Source organism: Lycorma delicatula, chromosome 11 (genome assembly GCF_047948215.1).
Source record: "Lycorma delicatula isolate Av1 chromosome 11, ASM4794821v1, whole genome shotgun sequence".
Classification (NCBI taxonomy): Eukaryota; Metazoa; Arthropoda; class Insecta; order Hemiptera; family Fulgoridae; genus Lycorma; species Lycorma delicatula.
In genome coordinates, this window is record NC_134465.1 from 52,523,358 (window position 1) to 52,546,132 (window position 22,775).

Below are 22,775 nucleotides of genomic sequence, written 5' to 3' on the forward strand. Positions count from 1 at the left end.
TTTCTGATTGGCAAAAAGATTCTTTAAGAACTGAAAAGAAACTGAATATACCTCACACACTGAACATCTAAAATTTCACAAATTAAAATGTCCAGAAAAATCAGTGAAATCATTTGAAACAACCAATGCTCGAGTATTAGAATGACAGCAGAAAGAAATAAAAATAGACAGAAATAATGGAACAAAATTTTAAAATGAAAAAGGTTTACACAAGATGACTAAAAACCTTCATTGAAGAACAATTGGACTTGTGGAAAGAGAATGGTTCTAACATCCTAAAACAACTGAAAAAGCAACCAAAGTTGAAAAGATGGTTACATGAGTGAGATTTGTATAACTCAATAAAGATAAAGAAAATTAATGATAATCTATGCATTGGAAGATTCCATAATCACTAAGGATTAAAAGTGCAAATGAAAGTTAAAATTCAAGTTTATGCTCACTATTTTCTTCAATATTACTGGTATTATGATTAACAGTACCTCAGAGTCACACAGGTAATCAATAATATTACTTCAAAATCTTAAAAAACCCTGTGAACAAGAGAAAAGAATGGCATAAAAATAATAATAACTGAATTTCCTATCATAGCAATTCAATTCTGCCTTTTATTTTGTATTTCAAGCAGTTTTTAATAAGAAAACTCTTCACCAGAACTAGCACAATGATTTCTATTATGACTAAAAATCAAAGATTTTCTAAAAGAACCCATTTTGGGTTTATGACATGCAAAAAAAGCTAAAGCTTTTCAGAAACATGTCAACTGAAAACTTCTACCAGTGCTATCAATAACAGAAAAGGTCACATTTTTATACTAATGTATTACATAAGCCTGGGCTGGCTTTATAACTGGACCTCATACTTTAACTACCTTACAATAAATTTTATAAATGGTTTCATCTATCCTTAGAAATTTTACTTTTTAATGACATTCTTTCATTTCTATTATACTTTAATTCCTACCTCTTAATTCACCAATCCCCATAATAGTGTGGTTAACATCTCTTCTTTACATCTGGAATGTTCAACATTTGAATCATAGTTAACTTTGAACTTTTCATATACTAAGCTTTGTTCTAATCTTAATCTTACATACAAGCCATAAGCTTGCATTCTAAATTAGTCAAAAAAAAAATCATCCACCCTATTCCCCAGATTTGGCTCCCTCAGACTTCAATCTTCCCAAAACTCAAAATCTTACACCCTCGTTCATCATTCAAGAGGGAAACAAATTTTAATTTCTATAATTCAAATACTACTTTTCTTAAATTAAAATAACATTATTCTACTATTCATTTTCCCCTTGTAATCAATAGACGTCTATTAACAGGCTCTCCCAATTTAACAAAACTACTATACTACTTTCATTAAGCTGTAACTTCTAATAAACAACTTTCATTAAGGTAACAGAGCACTAGAGCTCTGTTACAAAGCACTTTGTTTTAATGATTCTCAAATTTATTTTAAAAACATTTAGATAAGAATTTTGTTGTTTAATGTTATTCATTGATAAAAACTAAAGGCACTAGACAATGCAAATGTTACACATTAGGCAGTTATTAATACGCATGGAAGTAATAAGAGCATTACACTTCGACTAGACTGATTTAAACATAGCTGCCGTCAACAAAGATGAGATACTAATTACAGTAGTTAGCTGCCGAATCATCCATCAGATCAAAAATTTTAACTGGTCAAAGAACCAACAGCCCTCATTAAAAAAATATTGGATAAAGAGATAAAAATAATAAATAAAAGTTCATAAATAGTGTAGAAAAACTTACCTGGCTGCAGATCTACCCAATCTATAACTAGCCCAAAGGTTAGTTTTACTAATAACAGAATCAATAGCATTTTGAGCAGTGTCAGTCCATTGTGAAGGGGCTAACGTTTGAAACACCAAAGTACATAACATTACCTAAAAAAAAATGGATTTTTAAATTAAAAACTATATTTACAATCCATTATTAATAATTTACTACCGTTTAGTATTACTCTGAATATAATAACAGAATTACTCTATTATGTGGAGAAAAGTTTTAAAATGTCTTTTAAACACAAAAGATCATGGATAAGAGTGAACCATAAATAGGTAAAAAAATTGTTCTTCATCTCTAAATAAATATTAATTAAAATTTAAACAATTAATTACCAAGAATCAGAGTAAATAAGTAATAACACAGCTGTTCTATGGCAGGTCATAAAATTAAAAATCTACAATATGATTTGCACAAAGATTACACATCATATTCTATAAAAATGTACCTACCAACATTAACCTAATTTTTCAACAATTAATGATCTTAAAAAATACAACTACTTTACTTTTATTTCTTTATTTAAATGACTGACCACCCATGATCTTAATTGAAAATAAGAATTAATTTTAAGGAAGGTTAATCATTGATTTATTCAACTTTTCTCACTCATAGAACTTCTCCCTTCAGTACTTTGTTTCACTTGATTCCTTTGCCACTATTTTTTTTATTTATTTATTTTTTTTTAACTATAGATTGTACTTTGCACAAGCATCTGATAAGTGCTGCCACCTTGTGAAATATGAATTATTGAACATTTAAGCTACACAATTGCATATTTAAGAGTAAAAACAAATTAATTTTTTTTTTAATTTAGTAAACAGATATTTTAAATTATAATAATCTATTTTTTTTCATTTTTAAATGCAAGAAATGGATGTAATTTTTTAATTCTTTTTTTTATTTCTATGGTGCTACAAGATATTATCAATAACTTTTTTATTTCCTTTGGTATAATTAGCTATTTATTTTGTAAAGTTTATTTTGATTAACATAATTTTAAGTGAAAAAAAAAACAGAAAAAAAAACAGAAAAAAAAACAACTTATTTATATAAAGAACCAAGACATCTGCATATTTGAGAATCTGAACTTAAAACAAAAATTTAACTTTAAAATTCTCATTCAACAATTTTTTTTATAAAAACTGTAATATTTGGGAAAATAAATACAGCAAGAAGGTTTTCATAATATTTAAAAAAGTAAAAGATTCAAAAAACACCAAGAGAGGATCGCAGATAGATCAGAGAAATAAAAGAGGATCTGAAGGAGATTGGAATACACCAGAAGACACCACAGATAAAATAAAATTAAACAAGAAAATCAAGAACAAAAACACTTGTTTCACACTTCCAAGAAAAACTTGCAACACAAACATTTTCAACATTAGAAAGGGCACAAAGGTAAAAGCATTTGAAAAAGTTCTGGGAGGATCGCAAGGTCCAAACAGTCCCATCGAAGAGACTTAAATAATGGACTGACTAAAGTGATCCTATGCGATCATAAAAGATAATAATAATAAAAGTAAAAATTTATACACTAAAATTTTTTTGCCATAAAAGTAAATCAATATTGGAATAGGACAAAAAATTAACCAACAGTGAAAGGCTAAATAAGCCAATAAACTACTAAATGAAATCAAATGCAGCGATTAAGGAAGACTTTTAAGAAAAACAATTTTTTTAGCAAAAATACTCAGAATAACATGCACGTCCACGCAATTAGGATCTGGATACTACATAAACTTTAAGGTATTTAAAGATATTATTTCCGGTAACTAATCTTCATAAATGCAAAAATATCTTTAACTAATGTAACAAATATTAATACACAAATATAAATAATAAAGTATATTAAAACACAATACCTTAGTATGTGTTTCAGAAGCATCAGACAACTGACATATCTTTTCTAAAATATCTGGAAGGAATGTAATAAGTGCACCTGGTTCTAATCCACCAATTGCACCTAACGCTTCACATAACAAAATGTTGGAAGAATCTGAAAACAAATAAAGGCGTAAATAAAAAAAAACCCATACCCAGTACCCGATGAATACCCAAGTTGTCTTATTCTTTAAAATTAAGAAATAAAAGAATTATCCTTTATGAAGCTGTTAATAATTTAAATTACTTTGTTCTTTTTATCTCTACGATTCATTGTTAGAGGCACATTCACAATTTAAAAAATCATATGCTTATGTAAGTTAAGCAACTTAAAAGCAGTCTACTGCAGAAGTCCCAGCTGAACAGCCAGTCATAAAATGATTTTATGAATAAACAAAGAGATTAAAAATAAAAAACTTACATATACTTAATATAATTAAAATTTATATTTAAATCATCACCCAGCTCAGCGGTACATTTTACTTTCACAGCAAATATAGCTAGAATAGCTACATTAAAGTGGAAAGTATGGTGATCAAGTCAAAAATGGGGTATTAGGTTTTTTGCAAATCTTTATGTTTTGAGCATCCCAATTGTCTAGACCAAAAACCATATGTATGTGCGTACATACTTTGCACTGCTCAAAAGTTGTTTATTACTCTTCTTTATACGTGTATATTATTTCAATAAATATTTTTTTTTACTCTTTTGCACTATTACACTTTGGTTTAAATGTCTTTCAAAAATTTATTGAAAATTTATAATTCAAATGTAGAGCCATCAAGAATGTATATAATTTTTTAAAAATTATAGACAAACCTAAAATGCAGAAAAGTTTTTTGAAAATTTTCTTTTTTTTATTTTAGCCTCTCTTGAAGAGGGGTTGTTGATTTAGAGAAAACTACTTGAATTTGTTAGGCTTAACTATATAAATATTTTAGAAAAAGTTTTCTTAAGATTTATTCTCAACATCTAAAAACTATATACTTTGCTTTTTTGTTTTTTATTTTTTGGCTCTATTTTAATTTTTATTATTAAAAATTTCTGTTGTATTTTTCTTCATTTTTAAGACTATAACATTAAAGCAGCTTTGGCAACTATAATATATTCAGAACCCAACATGAGAAGCAATCTTTTTCATCACTTTCATAAGAGTACTTCATTTTTTTAATATTTTTAAACAACTCTATTTTAAATTTATTTTTTCAGAGATCACTTTATAAATAAATTTTTCCTAAATTTTCCCCACAGAGTAGGGAAACCCCTAAAAAAAAAAAATGTTATTTAAAATTTGGGAATTTTGATGCTTAAATCTTATTTTGGTAAATATGACTTGACCAAGGTTGTCAGGTAAGTCATGAAATACTTCACCAGCTTTTTTTTTCAAGTAATCATGTTGAAAGATACCCAATCCAAAACATCAGTCAATTACTTCAATAGTAGGTTGAATAATCAATTCATACAAAGTCCGGGGTTTTGTTTCATAGATTTTATCTATCCTTTAAGTAGTCTTACAGATGAATCTCAATTAGACAAATCTGGGAAACATGGAGGCCACAAACGTTCACAGAGTGTTCATTCTTCTATAAAATTTGTATAAATGCAGACCATTAAAGTGTAAGACATATGACATGTTCCATATTGTTGAAAAAAGTAGTAAAAAAGTTCATTGTCAATGAACAAATTGCCCTCATAATTATGGTTACCAGCCACAGCAGACAGGATTTTCTCATCATGAAATAGTTTCTCAAACAAGAGTTATCTGCAGACCCAATATGGGTGTTTTGTGATCAACATTCCTAGGATGGAACCATTCCATGTTAGCCATAAAATACAGCATTGCAATTTCTGAGAAGCTAGTGATAGTATTTAAGACACTTTGGTTTATCTGTTTCCTTACGTTATTGCATTGACATAACATGATATGGTCCTAGCCTGCATAGAATAAAATACTTTGGAAAAACACGAGATAAAGCATACTGCCCTGAACTGTTCAAAGAATTTAACTGACAATAAAAAAAAAATTATTAACAGAAGAAACCGATAGTAGTGCTAATACCAACAACGCTATAGTCAAGATACAGGCAGCAATCATAAATTACAATTTGGAGCCGATTTTAAATTGCTCTCTATAAAAGAAATTGAAATAAAACGTTGTCTTTTTTCACAGAGGGACACTGCACTATGTTTTTTAAGTATTTAGATGTTAAGGTAAATATTATTAAAGCAGAATAGCAGTCCTTCCTAAAAATTTTACTAGCTAATTTAACAATTCCTAATTATATTTCATTTTGCTTTTACATTCTATATATATATATAATTTTTGCAATGCAACTGTATAATTTCTTATTCTCTTATTACAATTATCAAAAATTTTCAATGTTCTCAACTTACTGTTCAAAATTTATGTTTTGAAGAATTTTCATGAAAATTTCTATTTTTAAATGAACATTTCTACTAGTGATAGCATTGCTTTTTTGTTGTTTTTTTTTAAATTAATGGTACACATAAATTACCAGTATTCAGTTTAAACAAACAATCAACAATGAATATTATACTCAGGTTCTGTAAAATCTATAAAATCTTATTTCACAAGTTTGTTATAAACCAAAACATTTCATAGGTCTGACAACCATCCAGTAGGATGGGTAAATACTGCCACATCTTTTCCTCTTTGATTTTCTCCATTAACCAAAGATCAAATAGAATTTGAAAATGAATGAAGAGTGTTATAGAGATAAAACAGACTGCAATAGAGAATGGATTGCAATTTCCAAACATGATTATGAAAAATGTTACAAATGATATAAATAGCACTGGAATATGTATGAAGCTTCAGAAAATAAATTCTTTGATTACGATTAACTTAATAACCATTAACCTTCAACATTTTTGTAATCCAGATAGGTACACCTAATCCAGATACATTCTGATATCATCCAAAATTAAAAACACAAAAAAACAATATTAGGTTTTTATATTTAACTATAGGTATAAAAAAAGAAAAGAAAGAAAAATATTATTTTTTTCATTACTTTTCCTTATTCAATAACAAATAATTAGTATGAAATAACTTACTAGTCGCAGCTGAATCTATGAGACATGTAGCAATGAGATCAACAAATCTAGGACAAAGTGGTCGATGACACTGACAGAGACTGACAGCACACTGCAGACAAACTTTAAGTACACCATCACCTGCATCTGTTTCCTCAGTACATGCAACCATTAAAAATAAACTTTCGACCATAGCGATAAATTCATCTATATCAGGTACAGGTATTTCTTCTGTATAACTACATTAGTAGAAAAAAAACCATAATTAATAAATAATAAAATAAAACTATATTTTAAAAAATACATAGAATAATATTAAAAAAGAAAGATCTAGTCAATATGCAGCCAAAACTTACACAACACCTTTATGATGAACTGATTAAGGATACACAGGAATGTGAAAAAAGAATTGCACATTCATTAAGACTGACTGAACGAATCTTAAGACTTTTGTTTATTCCATTCCTAAAAAATGGCTCTACACTTAATTTACAAAATTATAGTGAAATTAAAATTAATTTTTTGTATTTTCTTAAATATTTTAAAAAATTACAAAAATTAGATTTCAGCATTTCTTGAAAAACATACTGCATTAACAAACTCTCAAGATTATTTTAGAAAATAATTGTCTACTGATACAGACATTTCCCAATAATTAGAAAGTATTTTAAATTATATAGGTAACAAAAAGATCTAATGTTCATTTTTTTGTTATCTCAGTAGTCCACATTTTTTACTGATAAAAATCTTAGTAGTTATAGTATCAGAGAAGCTGCTTACAATTGACTTACAAACACTAAACAAGTAGTTGAAATTTTATCCTTCATTGTTCTCACTTCAAAATGTAGAACTCTGAGTGCCTCATGGAAGTGTTTTCGGTCACTTTGTTTTTTTTATTGTTTATTAATGACCTGTCTTAAAATCTTGGGCCATTTATTATAACTCTTTCTATAGACACAACTGTATCTATGTTTGAAAGGAATTGAAAATTATACGATAACAGCTCAAAAAATTATTCAATGAGTACAACCATCCAAACTTAAAAACGGATAAAGCCGCAGTGGCTTTATCCGTATCTCAGAAGCACACTGCAGTAGTGTGCTTCTGAGGTAGATGTAACATTGCTGATAACATGGATAGAATTCCCATTAATGATAATGCTAGCATCTCTATGTCCCACAAAGAAAACTTTTTAGGTGTTTTAGAACACTATTAGATTCTGTTTTATTAGTTCTTGTGGGATGATCTTGATTTTGTTTATAACAAAATCAAGCCATAATGATTTGCTCTGAAACGACTTAATAAAACACTAAGCTCGTCATCATAATTAAATATTTATTATGCCTACATATAATCTCGTATAAAGTATAATATCATCTTTTGGGGCTCCCTAGAAACATCAAATTGAGTTTTTAAGACACAAAATAGAACGACAAATCATTATCTGTCACCCTTAAGTAGAAATCGTGTGGATCTGTACTTAAAAAAATCTATAATGTTAACTTAAACTTTTGTTTAAATTTTGCTAAAAAATTTGTAATCTTTGCTATAAAAAAAAACCACTAATTTAAAAAGAAATATTCACCTCTATCAAATTAGACACGTAACTGCTTTTGAGCAACTCAACATAATACTTCGATTTACAAGGAAGGGCCTTATTCTGTTACTGTTGCCACTTTTTAATAAATTTCTGAACCATTTAAAAATCTTCTCACCAATACTTTAAAAACAGGTAAGAGATTTTCTTTTATGGATACAATATTGTTCTGTTGATGAATCTTTAAATAATGCAAACATAATTTTATCTACACCCCATTCAACATGTACATAAATATGTGTTCAAAATAATTTTCAATAGTAACATCTTAATTGTGAATTATTTTTTAGTAATTTTTTATTTTAATGTACTTTAACCTTCCTGTTGCCAAGCTTTTTGACACCTTTATTTTACAAAGCAGGGTATTTTGACTACCCCAATACAATTTTGTGATTTAGGATAATATTTGTTTTTAGATTCTGTTTTTTTTCTTCTCCATGAATAGCTTTATTTAGTATTGAAATACAGTTTTTCAAATTATTAAAAGTATTTAAACTGAACATAGATGCAAAGTACAATAAATTTTATATCATTAATAAGAGAAATTCAATATTGGACACCTGTAAAATTAAAAATGTATACATTTTGGCTGTCATTGCAGTAAACTAGTACTTGCCCTCAAAATATTAAATAACATTTTTGAACTGTTCATTCAGGTACATTTTTGCACAACATGCACTACACAATAACAGTTTTTTCTCTGTGTATATTACAAACAGATTTCTTGCAAATTACAAAACAGAATCTTGTTTAACGATCTTCATTTCTCTTGCAATTTTGACATCACTGTGGTGTTGATAACTTGGAACTCTGGGGTTGGATCATTGCTGTCAGAATTTCAATACCACATGCTTACAGTGCATCTTGTACATCCTAATGAAGATCATTGATATTTCTAGCTCTTTCCTCCATGTTGCCTTTGCTGAGTCTAAATGCCAGCTCAGTCATGAAGAGTTTCCATCGGCTCCGATTATTCTCCTGCCAATCAGGAAATCTTTGTGTGTATAAAATATATGCATTCAGTGCTGCAATATCTACCAACTCCATGAAAAGTCTTAGTGGCCACTGTCTGGTTCCTCCAACACACCTGTATTCTTTTGTCACTTTGTCTCCAATAATCTATGGCACCTTTAGTTTTGTTGTAATGGAGTATTATTTCAGGTTTGTATTCACTTTCTTCACCACTCACTTGCCTCTGATGATGCTGAGTAGAGAGTAAGATTACCGACATGCCCTTTCTTGGAACACAGGAAACTACAGTCAAGTCATTTGTGAAACCAAACATTGAGGAATGAACTTCTTTCTTTCTGTCGGGCAAAAATTCCTTTGAGATTTCTTTCTTATTGGAACGCAGGGTACCACCAACCAGTGTCAAGTTTCATTTTAGTAGTTCAGCAGCCAAGAGAAAACTGATAAAAAAATTATCAGTTGTCATTTTTGACAAATAAGAAGATAAGACGTTTCATGCCAAGCAGGGTAATCTTACAACCCTACCAATATATCCTGTCAATAATAACTATAAAAACAAAAAAATGGGTTAGTTACAAGAAAAAAAAGCTTTTCTTGTACACATTAAAAAACTATCTAAAAAAGAAACTTATATAGCTATTACTAGAAATTTTATTTGTCTTTTGTTGTTTTAAAAAAATTATTAAAATTAGTAATACACATTAAATTATTATTAGTTATTAATTTTAAAGTAAGATCCTGTGAATCACAAACCTACAAAAAACTATTATTTTGTAGATTTTGGTTTTTGATTCAATCATTTAATGTGTATGAAAATGTAAGAACTCATTTTATAAACGGATATGGTTACTTACTAGTAAATAAATGATTAAATTTCTCTCCTAATCATGAATGGGGTGGCTTTGAAAACTCTAGGTAGCATTGCTGATGGTAACAATGAATAAATAAGGAAATTGCAAAAAATTACAGAACAGTTTCTCCCTATGTAGGAGGATGATAATACTGCATTTCTTGTTAATAAGATTACCTCACAGAGCCTGTATGTGCTCGAAGAAATGGTTTATAGTATTGATCCCCTCTCTGGGATAAGACGTTTATTGACCCCTCAGTAAGATGTTGCAACACTTACTTTCTGATTAAGTTTCCTAATGCCAGGAATGTCTTGCGAGAGTGGCAGCGTGGAAATTGAAGGAAATGACTAGTTTCCAAAAAACACTAAAGTTAAAACATATTGGATGCAATTTCATTGTATGCTGTTGATATTTGTTGGTAGTTCATCAATCGAGTCCACTTTCCATTACTCGCATATCTTCTTTGGAGCAAAGATACTGGAATAATAATCATAATAGAATATTTATTAGGAACTTGTTACCGTAATAGAAGAGAATTAAACAATGAAGCACAACTTTGAGCACAGTGATACTCTGAAGTTATGTTTAAAACAGTCAGTGTTACCAGCCTTCTAAGAGAATAAACAGAATGTTACATTAATTTTTGACTTTCCCATGCACCTAAACACACTTAAATTTAATTCCTATACTTATCAGGTTAATTAGAACAAATAAATAAATACATTACCAGTAAGATACAAGTTGAGTTATTATTTTAATAGCTTTTGCTGCAATACGAGTATTTCCAGAATATGAAGAATCCCGACATAGTTCCATGACAGAAGATTCTAAAAAAAAAAAAAATCTAACCTAACTTTAATATAGTTATAAATGAAATAATGAAGACAAAATACTGGGATCACTACAATAAATAATTTATATCAATAATCTATTTTATTGACTATGAAACAAAAATGGAAAATTATGGATTAAAAGCCCAGTTTATCAGAAATCTTCCTGGAAATTAAATTTCTGAGCTCTCTGTATCATAAGAAAAAATAAATCCTACTAAATTTGAATAAAAAGGCAGTATTCAGTACTGCCTAAGAAAAATCCATGTTTCTTTGGTTTGAAAATATGCTCAATTCTAAGCTTTCTAAATTGGTGAAAATTATTAAGTCACGGTATGAGAAATGTTACTTTAATCAGATATTGGAACAAGGTGGTCTTAAAATATTAAGACTCGTACCCTTCCATATCAAGCTAAACCCTTTGTAAATAATTTCATCAAAAAAAATAATGACACTGCTTCACATACTGCAACAAATGATATCAATAAACTGAAATAAATGAATTCTCTAAATGAAAATTTAGAGAAATGGATTCCAAATTTTGGAAAAATTCACATTTTAAATGAATCAGACAGGATTATGGATATGCAATCTGAAAGGAAGATAGTTTCAATAATGCCAACAGAAGCAATGAAGAATCTGAGTCATCCAAGAAGGAAATTTATTATCAGATGAAATGGTTGGGATTGATTGATGTGATAATATTTTGTAGGTTTAATTTTTAAATTGGTTTACAAGAATACTTGTTATTGTAAATAACAATTTTATATTTAAGCTAAATGTTTCATATGAAATAAATGTTAATTTTATTACATTTTGTATAAATATATAAAAATAAAATAACAAAATGAAAGGAAAAGTGAAATTTATTTATTTATTCAAATATTTTACAATATATGAGTAAAATTGCTATAGAAATGCACGCAGATACCTGTGCACAGAGGTTGAGATATTACAATAATAAAAACACAAGTCGAACTTAGAACTAACCTATAAACTAATAGACAAATTAGAATTTTTCAAATTTGTATTACACATATCATTTCTTATTGTGATCCATTCTTTAATGTTATTTCTAATAGTCTTATTTCTTAAATTCATATTTTTCATTGATGGAAGTTGGTTGAACACACATATTGTTTTATCTACACTACTTTTTTTATAATTTAAAAAAAAAATTAAACTGTTACAAAATGTTTAAATGATCACAGAAAAGTAGTAATGTACATGTCAAGAGACAGGCTTCTGTCCTGTAGATACATGCATGCATAAACACAGACTGAGAAAGGGGAGAAAAGATAGAAACTTCCACTTCTTATTTTTCAATTAATAAATCTGAAATTACAAAATATGTATATATTTTATTTTAATTAATAATAATTATATAATTTTGTGTACAGTAGTATATTTTAAAAGGATTTTGACACCCTAGAACGCCACAAAAAAGATTAATATTTTACTTTTTATTTTAATATTATTATTTTTCATAAGTTTTAATTAATATTTATAAATTTACTAATACTAGTGTACAAATGAAAATTTTAATATATTAATTTTATTATTTGATTCAATAAAAATAAATAAATATAATATCCTAACTTACTAGCTGTTTTTCAACTTTTAAATTAAATAAGTTGACTGTATAACTATGCTTGATCAGCATGATGTAATACAACTTTATATTAAAATATTTTTAAATAAAATTATTAATTACTTTATTTTTAAAAAAATAGGGAATCAAGCGACACAATGAAGGAGGTAGTAAAATAAACTGTGCACCACCCCTTCATAATTGAATATTATCATTTCATAAAAGATTAAAAAATGTATGTTAAAAAAATACACACAGAAAGAGGGGATTACTTACTATTTTAAATTCATCATTACAATAAAAAACTAAAAATTATCTTTGTTAATCTGTATTATGACAATATGCTACATTAATTAGTCTTAAATTAAATAAAATCAAAGCTATTGCTATTATTTTTATTTATTTTTTTTGTAAAAATATTAATAATGACACGATTACAATTAGTTATAAGGAAATTTAATGTAAAAGTATGGTGGAATATAGCTACTTGTCCAAACAATCTCATCCTTAAAAGTTGTTCCGGAAGGTCTGATGCCCTACATTTATTATTAAATTATTTGTTTTGAGAACATTCAATGTACTGTCAGGATATTGAGTTTATACAAGCCCCAGCGCTTGCCAGGAGCAAGATTCTCTCTCTCTATACCTTAATCAGTTAAGTCAAACAGCCATGGTAAAGAGGGATAGGAAGCAGTGAAGGTATCTGAAGCCATCCAAGGACCTTCAAATTGTAATACTACATAATCATTCCTGACTGACTTTGACAAGCAATGTCTAATCCCGTATAAAGATGATGACTAATCCCAGACACAACTTTGATTGATACATTATTAACAGAAAGTTTATTTCACAAATATAATTTCAATCCTAATTATCACCACAATCCTAAAAGCAAGACAATCTGGTCAAACAACATGGGCTAGCCACCATTTATTCTTTTATCATCTTATTAAATTTCAAAGTTAAGGATTTTTTCAATTTTCATCATTAGAAATCATAATTTTTTTTTTTTCAAAATTTAACTTCTTTTATTTATAGTTTATTTTCACTGATTCAACAGATTTATATTTAATATCTTCATCATCAGTATTACAATTTCTTTTAATTAAAAATTTTATCTCTAATGCCATCTACTATGTTCTAATAATACTTTTCTTATTTTATAAATGTAATTTGTGATGATTTAATACATCATACTATTGCAATATATATGATAATTATTTTTCCACCCACATTTATTTTTAGCTTTTATATATTATTGGTAGTCAAACTATACACAGTTGGAAAAAAAAACCAGAAAAACTAAAATGGAAAAAGTATTTTCTTTAATATCAGAAGCATAAAATTAAATGAGTAAAATAACCTTTTAAAAGACTTACACAATCCTTTTTTTTAAAAGGAAGCTTAAGCATCAGTAAATCATCAAATCTGGATCTATTTTTTATTGAGTACTTTCAATGTTATAAATTCAAAAAAAAGGTTCTGTCACTTTATAATGTTAAATTCAGAACTCATTGTACTAAAGCACGGCTGGCTTCAACACTAATCAACTGTTACATGTTACAACTGAATATCAAGACTACATTTTTTTTTTGTTTCAGCAAGCTTGAAATTATCCAGTTCAGAAACGGCTTCTGCACTGGTCAGCGGGTGTTCTGAAAAATATGCAAAAATCTAATGAACTGCAAGAAAAAATGTTGCATCTCAACTTCTTTGGTTTTATTTCTTAGGCATTAAACATTTGTATAGGAAATAGTAGTTTATAATTATTGTTTTTTTTTTTTTCGGATAAAAGGAAATAGAGCAATATTTTTAATAAGACAATTAATTAACTGATTAAATTAATTTTGGAACAGATTTCAGAAAGTACAAAGGAAAATAAACTTTTGAAGTTCATAGATACTGCTCCATGAGGAATTCTATTATTTTATTAAAAATAAAAAAAAAATTTTCTCAATTGGGGAAGTACCGTTTTATAATGGGAATAATTTTTTTAAACAAGTTGCCAAATTCAATCCAAAAATTAACCGATACAAAATTCCTATCAGAATTAAGGATATTTCACAACAAAAAATCTAGCTCTCTTCTTGTATTTTTTTTTCTGACATTCTAAGAATTATAATTTATACATATTTGTTTAATCTAATCAAATAATAAAATATGAATTTTGAGATATACAAGCAAGTAATTTTCAGACAGCGACTTTTAGTTTTTTAAGATCAAACTTTCAATTTTCAAAATTCAAACAGGGTATTTGCTAGTATAATACAGAATCACGATGAAACCAAACCATAACAAAAATTAACTGATATACTCAGAAAAATCAAGTGGCCTGCAAAAAATCAGGCATTTACTCAACTTTTTTGAGTAGCCGCCAAAAAATTGAGTGGCTTCTACAAAGATCATTGTCTTTGTAGAGTTTGATAACAGTACAATTAGAGGTAAATGCTGCCAGCATTGTATTGAGGATCGAACTCGCTACTGTCGAATTCGATGCTTTAGAGGGCAGAGCAAAGGAAAACACTGTATGCTGCCACTTCTGGGCTGTGATTGTGCATTAACTACAAGGGAGTACCTAGTTAGAGTCGTCTTATATCTGAGCACTCATATCTTTGCCAAGGGCCAGGCCTACGTATGTAGCATTGAGTCGTGTGAGACAATTAGAGAGTTTAGCATCAGTTGTTTAGATCCCAGAAAATTGCTGTCTGATCCATATGATAAAAAGTCTCGCAAAGAACTCAGCAACTTGAAAAATCTATAAGTTTAGATTGGTATAAATTAAATAAATGAATAAATTGAAATGTTTATAGTTTTCTTATTTAGCTCAGTAAGTTAAATATGTTATACCCATAAGTTTTCGAATCATGAACTTTTCTCGATGATCACTAAAGTATTAAATAATAAAAACAATTATAAAAATTAAAAAACACAACTACCAAAATATTAAAAAAAATAAATTAATTAATTAAACTAAAAAAAGCAACATTAAATTGAATTAAAAAAAGAAAACAAAGTATGGAAACAAAGAAATAAACATTGGTATGCAGTATTTAATTAAATAAAAAAAATGGGTGACCAATCAACTTTCAGAGAGTTTTATTTAGTTTGTTTAAATATATTTTTCATGTTGTAGAAATAGCAGGCATTTAAGGTTGTCTAATGATTAAGTTCTCACCAGGTCTTGCATTGATAAGAAGATTTTGTCAAACAAAAATATTTAAATGCATTCAGGGAGCTCTTTAATATAGGATAATTACTATTCAGAGCTCTTTAATACAGGGCAATTTACTATTCAGAGCCCCCAACTCCATTTAAATATTTTCATTGAAGGACAAATTTTTCTTATCGATATAAGACCTGGTGAGAACTTAACCATTAGACAACCTTAAATGCCTGCTATTTCTACAACATGAAAAATATATTTAAACAAATGAAAACTGTCTGAAAGTTGATTGGTTTAAATTTTCATTATTTTATTTTATTAAATACTGCATTAGTCTTTAGTCTTTTATTTCCATACCTTGTTTTGTTTTTTTAATTCAATTTATTGTCTTTTTTTGTTCAATTAATTTTTTTTTTTTTTTTAATTTTTGATAGTCGTGTTTTTTAATTTTTATGATTGTTTTTATTACTGTTTTAGTTTATTCTAAAATTAAATAAATTTGTTTTGCTTTATTTAATATTAATATATTTATCAAAAATTAATGGTTTCAGTGAAATATAAAATATATATTACATTTAAATTTACAATTACAATCTCTACTCTGAATAAAACGGAAATATTTCAGGCCATTTTTACATCATTTCATGGGAGATGTTAAAAAAATAATAAAAAAGGAATTTTGCTTGCATATATGAGATAAGGTAGCAAATACTAAAAGACAAAAGTAAATCAATAATTAAGATCATCTAAATAAAACTATTAATTTCTTAATAACAAAGTAAAAACTCACATTATAAAATTTTCATTCACTTTTGCATCCATCTTCAATGAAATTAATTACTTAATTTTTTGATTGATGACAAATACAGTCAAATAGAGTCAAAAATCTAAATTAATTGAATTTTCTGTTAAATCACCAACTTTGTTCAGACATAACCCAATTTTCCTCTTCAGGTTTAATTATTGAAATATATTCCGACCAATTCTGAGACAGATTCTTCTCTTAGAAGTAAAAATTCAGATATTCAGTGAACTGTGATTTCAAAACCTAGGCAGCCATGAATTAAATTTTTTTTATCTTTCCCCTCCCACTGTAACTTAATCCGTGGTAAGTGTACAAATTTTTAAGCTAGCTGGGTTATAATTTTGATCTTAAAAGAAAATTCCTGTAAGCAAGTTTTATGACTAAAATACCTGGAACATAAAAGGAAATATGTATGTAGCACACTCAAAAAAAGACAGATTTTGTTAACATGTTAAACTATAAATAAGCAAAACTGTAGTAATCAATATATACTTGAAAAACTATCGACTCATATAAACTCAAGGACTTCAAATATCTACAATTTTGAAGAATTATATAAGAAATGAATAAAAAGTACCAGGTCATCATAAGCAAGACAGATCCCTTGACCCTTATCAAAACAACATTTTATTTTGTTTTAGAATTATATTTGCAACCTGAATATATAATAAAAATAATAATGATCTCAAACAAGACTAAACCACTAAAACCTAATGGTTTATAACATTAGAAAAATCTCAAGAGTAGCAACCTGCAATCATTGGAGCAAAAATAGCTGATTTGAGTATTCACTAATTACAACTGAAGCCAATAACTTCAACATATATCAGTAAAATCACTAGGGCAGAATTTGCAACCACCATCAAATCATATGCTTAATAAGAGAAGGAAAAGTGTCTAATAACAAAATTCATTGGCTAAGGGAATGTAATCCCTGATGTATCTCTGTTCCTCCATGATAATCTTTCACTTCTTAAAGCCTACAAACTTTTTTTTTTACAAATTATTACCCATTACTAAATTATATTTATAGATTTTTAAAGGAGTAGAAGATTCCTGGCTTTATTAATACACTGATCACAATGAAATTTCTACACAAGGTAGCCCAACCTATCAATATATCACCCTTTAAATTTCAGAACTATATCTTTAGTGCTGTTATTTAATCAGTAGAATTATTTTATCATTGTTCCTACTCTACATAGAAACACAGATCAAAGACTCTTTGTCTTCAATGTTATTTTAAATTGATGGAGATTTCATAAAAGTTACCGCTAACTTGAACTTAATATTAAATTATGAAGAATTGAATTGTTTTAAAAGTAGACTGCTGAAGAAGAAAAAATCATGCAGAGGTTAGTTCTTTCCCTCAAAATAGGTACACTAAACTCAGTACGACTATTGCACAGATCTGCCACCAATTTATAAAACAGTGCTATCATTATTGTTTAAATTATTTTTTAGAAAAGTTTTATATCTTGCAATTATGAAAAGTATTTAATAATTAATTTCAGGTCAGTGATAGATGTTTGTGTATTATTTTAACTTACAGATAAAAATTTATTAAAGAAATATATCAGATGTCATCAAATCAAGTGTAATTAATTCTCCTATGTTTTGAAAAGTAAGGTATACATATAATAACATTGCTTACTATAAAAGTTTAAAAACATTTATTTCATTTTTATTTCGCATGTTGTTTGAAGGTCTTGATATAAATTCCCATAAATTATCAATGCATGATAACTGAAGCTGACACACAAGTCAAGGTAAAACCTAAAATTTTCACGCAACAATTTGTTAATAATCTAGTTTCCTGACAAGAATGTCAAAATTAAATGTATGCAACCCTTTTCATTATCAATCACTAAGAATCAATTTTTCATTCAATTCTAAGCAACATGTGCAATTTCTGATCAGCAGGCGGCAAACAATTTAATACCATATGTTTTAATATTTTCTCTACCAGGTAAATGTCCACATTTAGCTACAAGGTAAATGTCTGACTCTACCATATACATCAAATTTACACTGTGTACACACTTTTTTCATATGGATTGAAATATATTGCAAATGACCAAGTGCAATACAATTAAACTGAATTTTATGATTAAATAAACATTTCATAAGCTGTCACAGCGTGGAACCTTTTATTAATATCAATTAATTCACCCATTCTCTAATCACCACAGCAGCAGCTAAAGCTCTTAAGTTGAATGGAATACAGACTACTGGAGTTGTTAGCAAGTGAATTTTTTCCTGCACAAAAGATTCACTGTCGATGATATGTATCAGAAGAATACATAGTTTATCTTGAAACACCAAAATGTCAATAACAGCAATAAAAAAATTTTTCCATGTCCTGTAGTAAAATGATAGTCTTCCAAATCACATTATATGATAATTTTCAACTAAGAGGTGTGTAAGAGGAAGTAACATCACATTGGATTGCTCTTCTTAAATAGAATATAACGCTGCAATCTATGCCTTGTAGTCCTGGAGTTGTTGGAATAAGGCTGATAATGGTAACCTATTACACCTTCCTCATTCCACTCCTCCTCTTCTATGAACGGTAGTGAATGGGTCACCATCACTCCTCGCTCTTCTTGATATCTTCCCATTTTCACCACTTAAACCAGCAGTCACTCTTAAGTATAATCCTTGTCCTACCAGTACATCTCACGTATAAAATTCAATACTTGGATGGCTGGCAAAACATCTAAAGGTGACTCATGCATCTCCTTCAACATCTTAAAAAGTAGAAACTGTGGTCTCATCCAAGCAGCTAGTCAACATGATATGCAGTTTTGGAGTGACCAAGTACAGAGGTTTCACACAAGCTGTTACAATCTCAACATCTGAAATCAAGAATACCAACAATAATTACAATAAACATACAGATAAATAATCAAATAGCTACACAGAAAGACTGCTAGTATCTTAAAATTACTCCAAAATAAAATGTGGTGATTAAATACCAACTTAATAAAAAAAAATTAGAACTCTTAAAAAAATACAAATAATTACAAGATCTATTATTAAATAATATTTTAATAGAATCATGATGTGATAAATTTAAAAACAAAGAAAATATGTTATTGATAATAATTAACATTTAAATGTAAAAACTGACAAGAAATTTATAAAACATTACATTAAATAATAAATATTTTGAAATATTTAAACAGTATATTTTCAAATAAAACTTATATTAATAAACTATGAATGGTGCTCACCAAAAATAAAGAAGATGATGTAGAGATCAGTCAAGTAGCAGATAATGTAGAGATTAATCACAAGATGATGTAGAGATAGTCAAGCTGTGAGAGTAGTCGAATAAACAAGACGATGGTGTGGTTCCTAGAAAATCTCCCATGCTTTCATACATGGCAGTTAGGCTTTTTAATTTATTCAAAAACTACTTTCAGATTATCTGTGAAAATTAAAATAATGTGATTCTGAACAGAACATGCCTTGAACCAACTATTTATCCCACCCATTCAAGAGATATTAAAGATCATTTTAGAACAGACTTTTATTTTAGAGACCTTTTATTTTTATTATTTTAGAGAAGACCTTGAAATTTCTTGGATTTCTGCAGAAAGTTCACTTATCATAAGCCTCCGTTTGTCACAGACAAAATCATCAATACGCTCAATCAGGCATACAGTAGCGACAGACTTGAATCCTTGCCCATCTTCGTCATGGATGTGCACTCTTCTTAAAATTTCCTACACCATTCCCATACATTACCATCACTCATAAAGTTTCCACCATATACTAGGCTCATTCTGCGATGGATTTCAGCAGTACTGCATCCTTCTGCTTGCAGAAAACATATCACACTTTGCAACTTACACTTGGTGGAAGCATATAGTGGACAAGTTCAATCGCACGTAGCTCAACTCAAGACTGACACAATGGAGCCAGCAATGGCAGAGGTTATGGTGGGGGTCAGCGCAATCGCATGATGCACAGACCTGAATCCCACCTATCTCTTGTTTACTGATGAACAATCGGAGGTTGAAAAAAAAAACGATCCTCGTATAAACAACATTCCAACTGCACATATAATGCAAATCAAAATGCAACAATCCTTTGTTTAATATGTTACTCATAAATATGATTTTGATATAACGTGGTTTATAAATTGTGGAAAGATTCACTTAACACTATTATAGTTTCAATATAATGCAGTTACATTCTTTTAAATTTAGATATTTATATCAGAGAATTAGGAATTACTTTTTATCTTGTGTATATATATATATATATTTTGATATCTCCGTAGAGAAACAAGTCGAACTGTGGGGAAACATATTGTCTCCGTATGGGAATATTGGCTTGATGATTGCAAAGGGTTAAATATATATATATATATAATATCTATAGATATGCATACAAATTCCTATGGCGACAAATTTCTGTGAATTTACGAATTTATATCAGGGGAATTAACTTTCTGCATATAGATGTATGGGTTTCATACATAAATACAATAATTCAGATTTATTTTTAATATTATTTAAGAATTTTTAATTTTCCAATACATTTCTTTCATATGTTAATCTATGAAATTTGATTTTTGTGACAGGAAAATATATAATATGTATGGATAATAGTACCACACAAAATACTTCACTGTATCATTCTACGTACCATACCAAAAACCAGTATTGGACATACATTTAACGCATACTGTGAAAATGTTTGAGTCTTAACAAATTTTATTCTCAATAGTGAATGTATGAACGTATTATTAAGTTATATGAAATAGAAAACACAAAAAAGATACATTTAAACTACTAAAAACTGCACAGTAATGAAAGTATTAAAGCATGCACATAACACATTCACACAAGACACATAATTTATTTCAGTCCATTTAATAATTAAAAAAAAAGCTTCTTTTTATATACTAATTCTATCAATAAAAAAACTGTTTTTATTAACCTAATTAAAAACTAGAAATTAAAAAAATTATAAACTTACCTAGTTTAACACAAATATGACACACAGATGGTGACTTGCTGAGCTCAATTAACACATCTAACACACATAATATTAAATCCTGGTACGGTGAATTTTTAGAAACATTAACTAATTTATTAATACTTTCTTCTGGCCATACATGAGGAGCCTGTACTGCTAACCTATGTAAACCTCTTAAAGCAGCTAATTGCACTGCCCACCTTGGATCAGATGATAAATATTCAAGCAGTAGATTTACCTACAAAAACAAAAAAAATATATATATATATATATATACATGTACATATAAAATTAGTGTAAAAGCATACTATGATTTTTAGTTAGGTAGAACAATATGCCTATGTAAAAACAAAAGTCAACAGATGAATGAATTATATACAGTTCTTTAGAGGTTTTCTTTTTCAATGATTTCTTTTTTGTACTTATTTTGTTAAAATTTTAATTTGTTAAAATTGCTCACATTACTTAATAAAATTACCAAACAAACAGTAAAATTTATTAATCAAACACAACAGATTCTAACTTCTTAGGTAAGGACAACTTTACTGTTAATAATACAATAGGCTCTCAATAATCTGACACATATCAGACAGCCCTGGTGTCAGATTATAAGAATTTGTTGGATTACTGGAATCACCCTAGTTTCAATGGAATAGCCAACAGAAAACGCACTCAAAGCAATTTGTAACCTAAGGTATTAATCGATGGCGAAGGTGTCATGTTTTCTCTGTCATCATCATCTTCTTCCTAATCCAGCACACCTTCAATTATCTCCCAATCAGTCAACAATTGATAATTTTCATCTTCAATTCTGGTCAGCCATTCATTTATGTCGCCTTGTCAATCCTTCTGAGTCCTCCAGAATGCAGAGCTGGGCTAACTACTCACTAATGTCATTTATTTCAGCATCAGGACTGAAATCACTATTTTCGTACACAGTCGGTATTTGTTCATTTTCCACTGGTTTTTTTCATTTTTCTTATAAATGTAATGGAGGATGAGTTAGCCACATATTTTTCCAAGACCACATTATTGTTGGTAAGAAGGTCATTCAATAAGTCAATTAGAAGAAGACAGAAAAACAAATTATTTTGTGTAGATTTTTTTTATTTTTCAACATAATCTCCTTTTAACTCTACACACTTTTCCAAGCATTCCTCCAACTTTTTTAATCCGTTCAAAAAGTATCAGCAGGATTTCAGAAGGTCCTCAAAATAAG

General features: G+C 28.3%; 1 protein-coding gene across 1 annotated transcript in view; it reads right to left on the reverse strand.

Annotated features, from left to right (window-relative positions):
• Positions 1-22,775, reverse strand: part of LOC142332135 (integrator complex subunit 7-like) — a 58,145-nt gene that overhangs the window by 21,147 nt on the left and 14,223 nt on the right. Inside the window, exons 7-11 of the mRNA XM_075378390.1 lie at positions 21,557-21,794; positions 10,903-11,002; positions 6,780-6,997; positions 3,683-3,816; positions 1,785-1,918 (exon numbers count right to left, since the gene is read on the reverse strand). Of these exons, the coding sequence (XP_075234505.1) occupies positions 1,785-1,918; positions 3,683-3,816; positions 6,780-6,997; positions 10,903-11,002; positions 21,557-21,794 (824 nt within the window). The remainder of the gene's footprint in view (positions 1-1,784; positions 1,919-3,682; positions 3,817-6,779; positions 6,998-10,902; positions 11,003-21,556; positions 21,795-22,775) is intronic.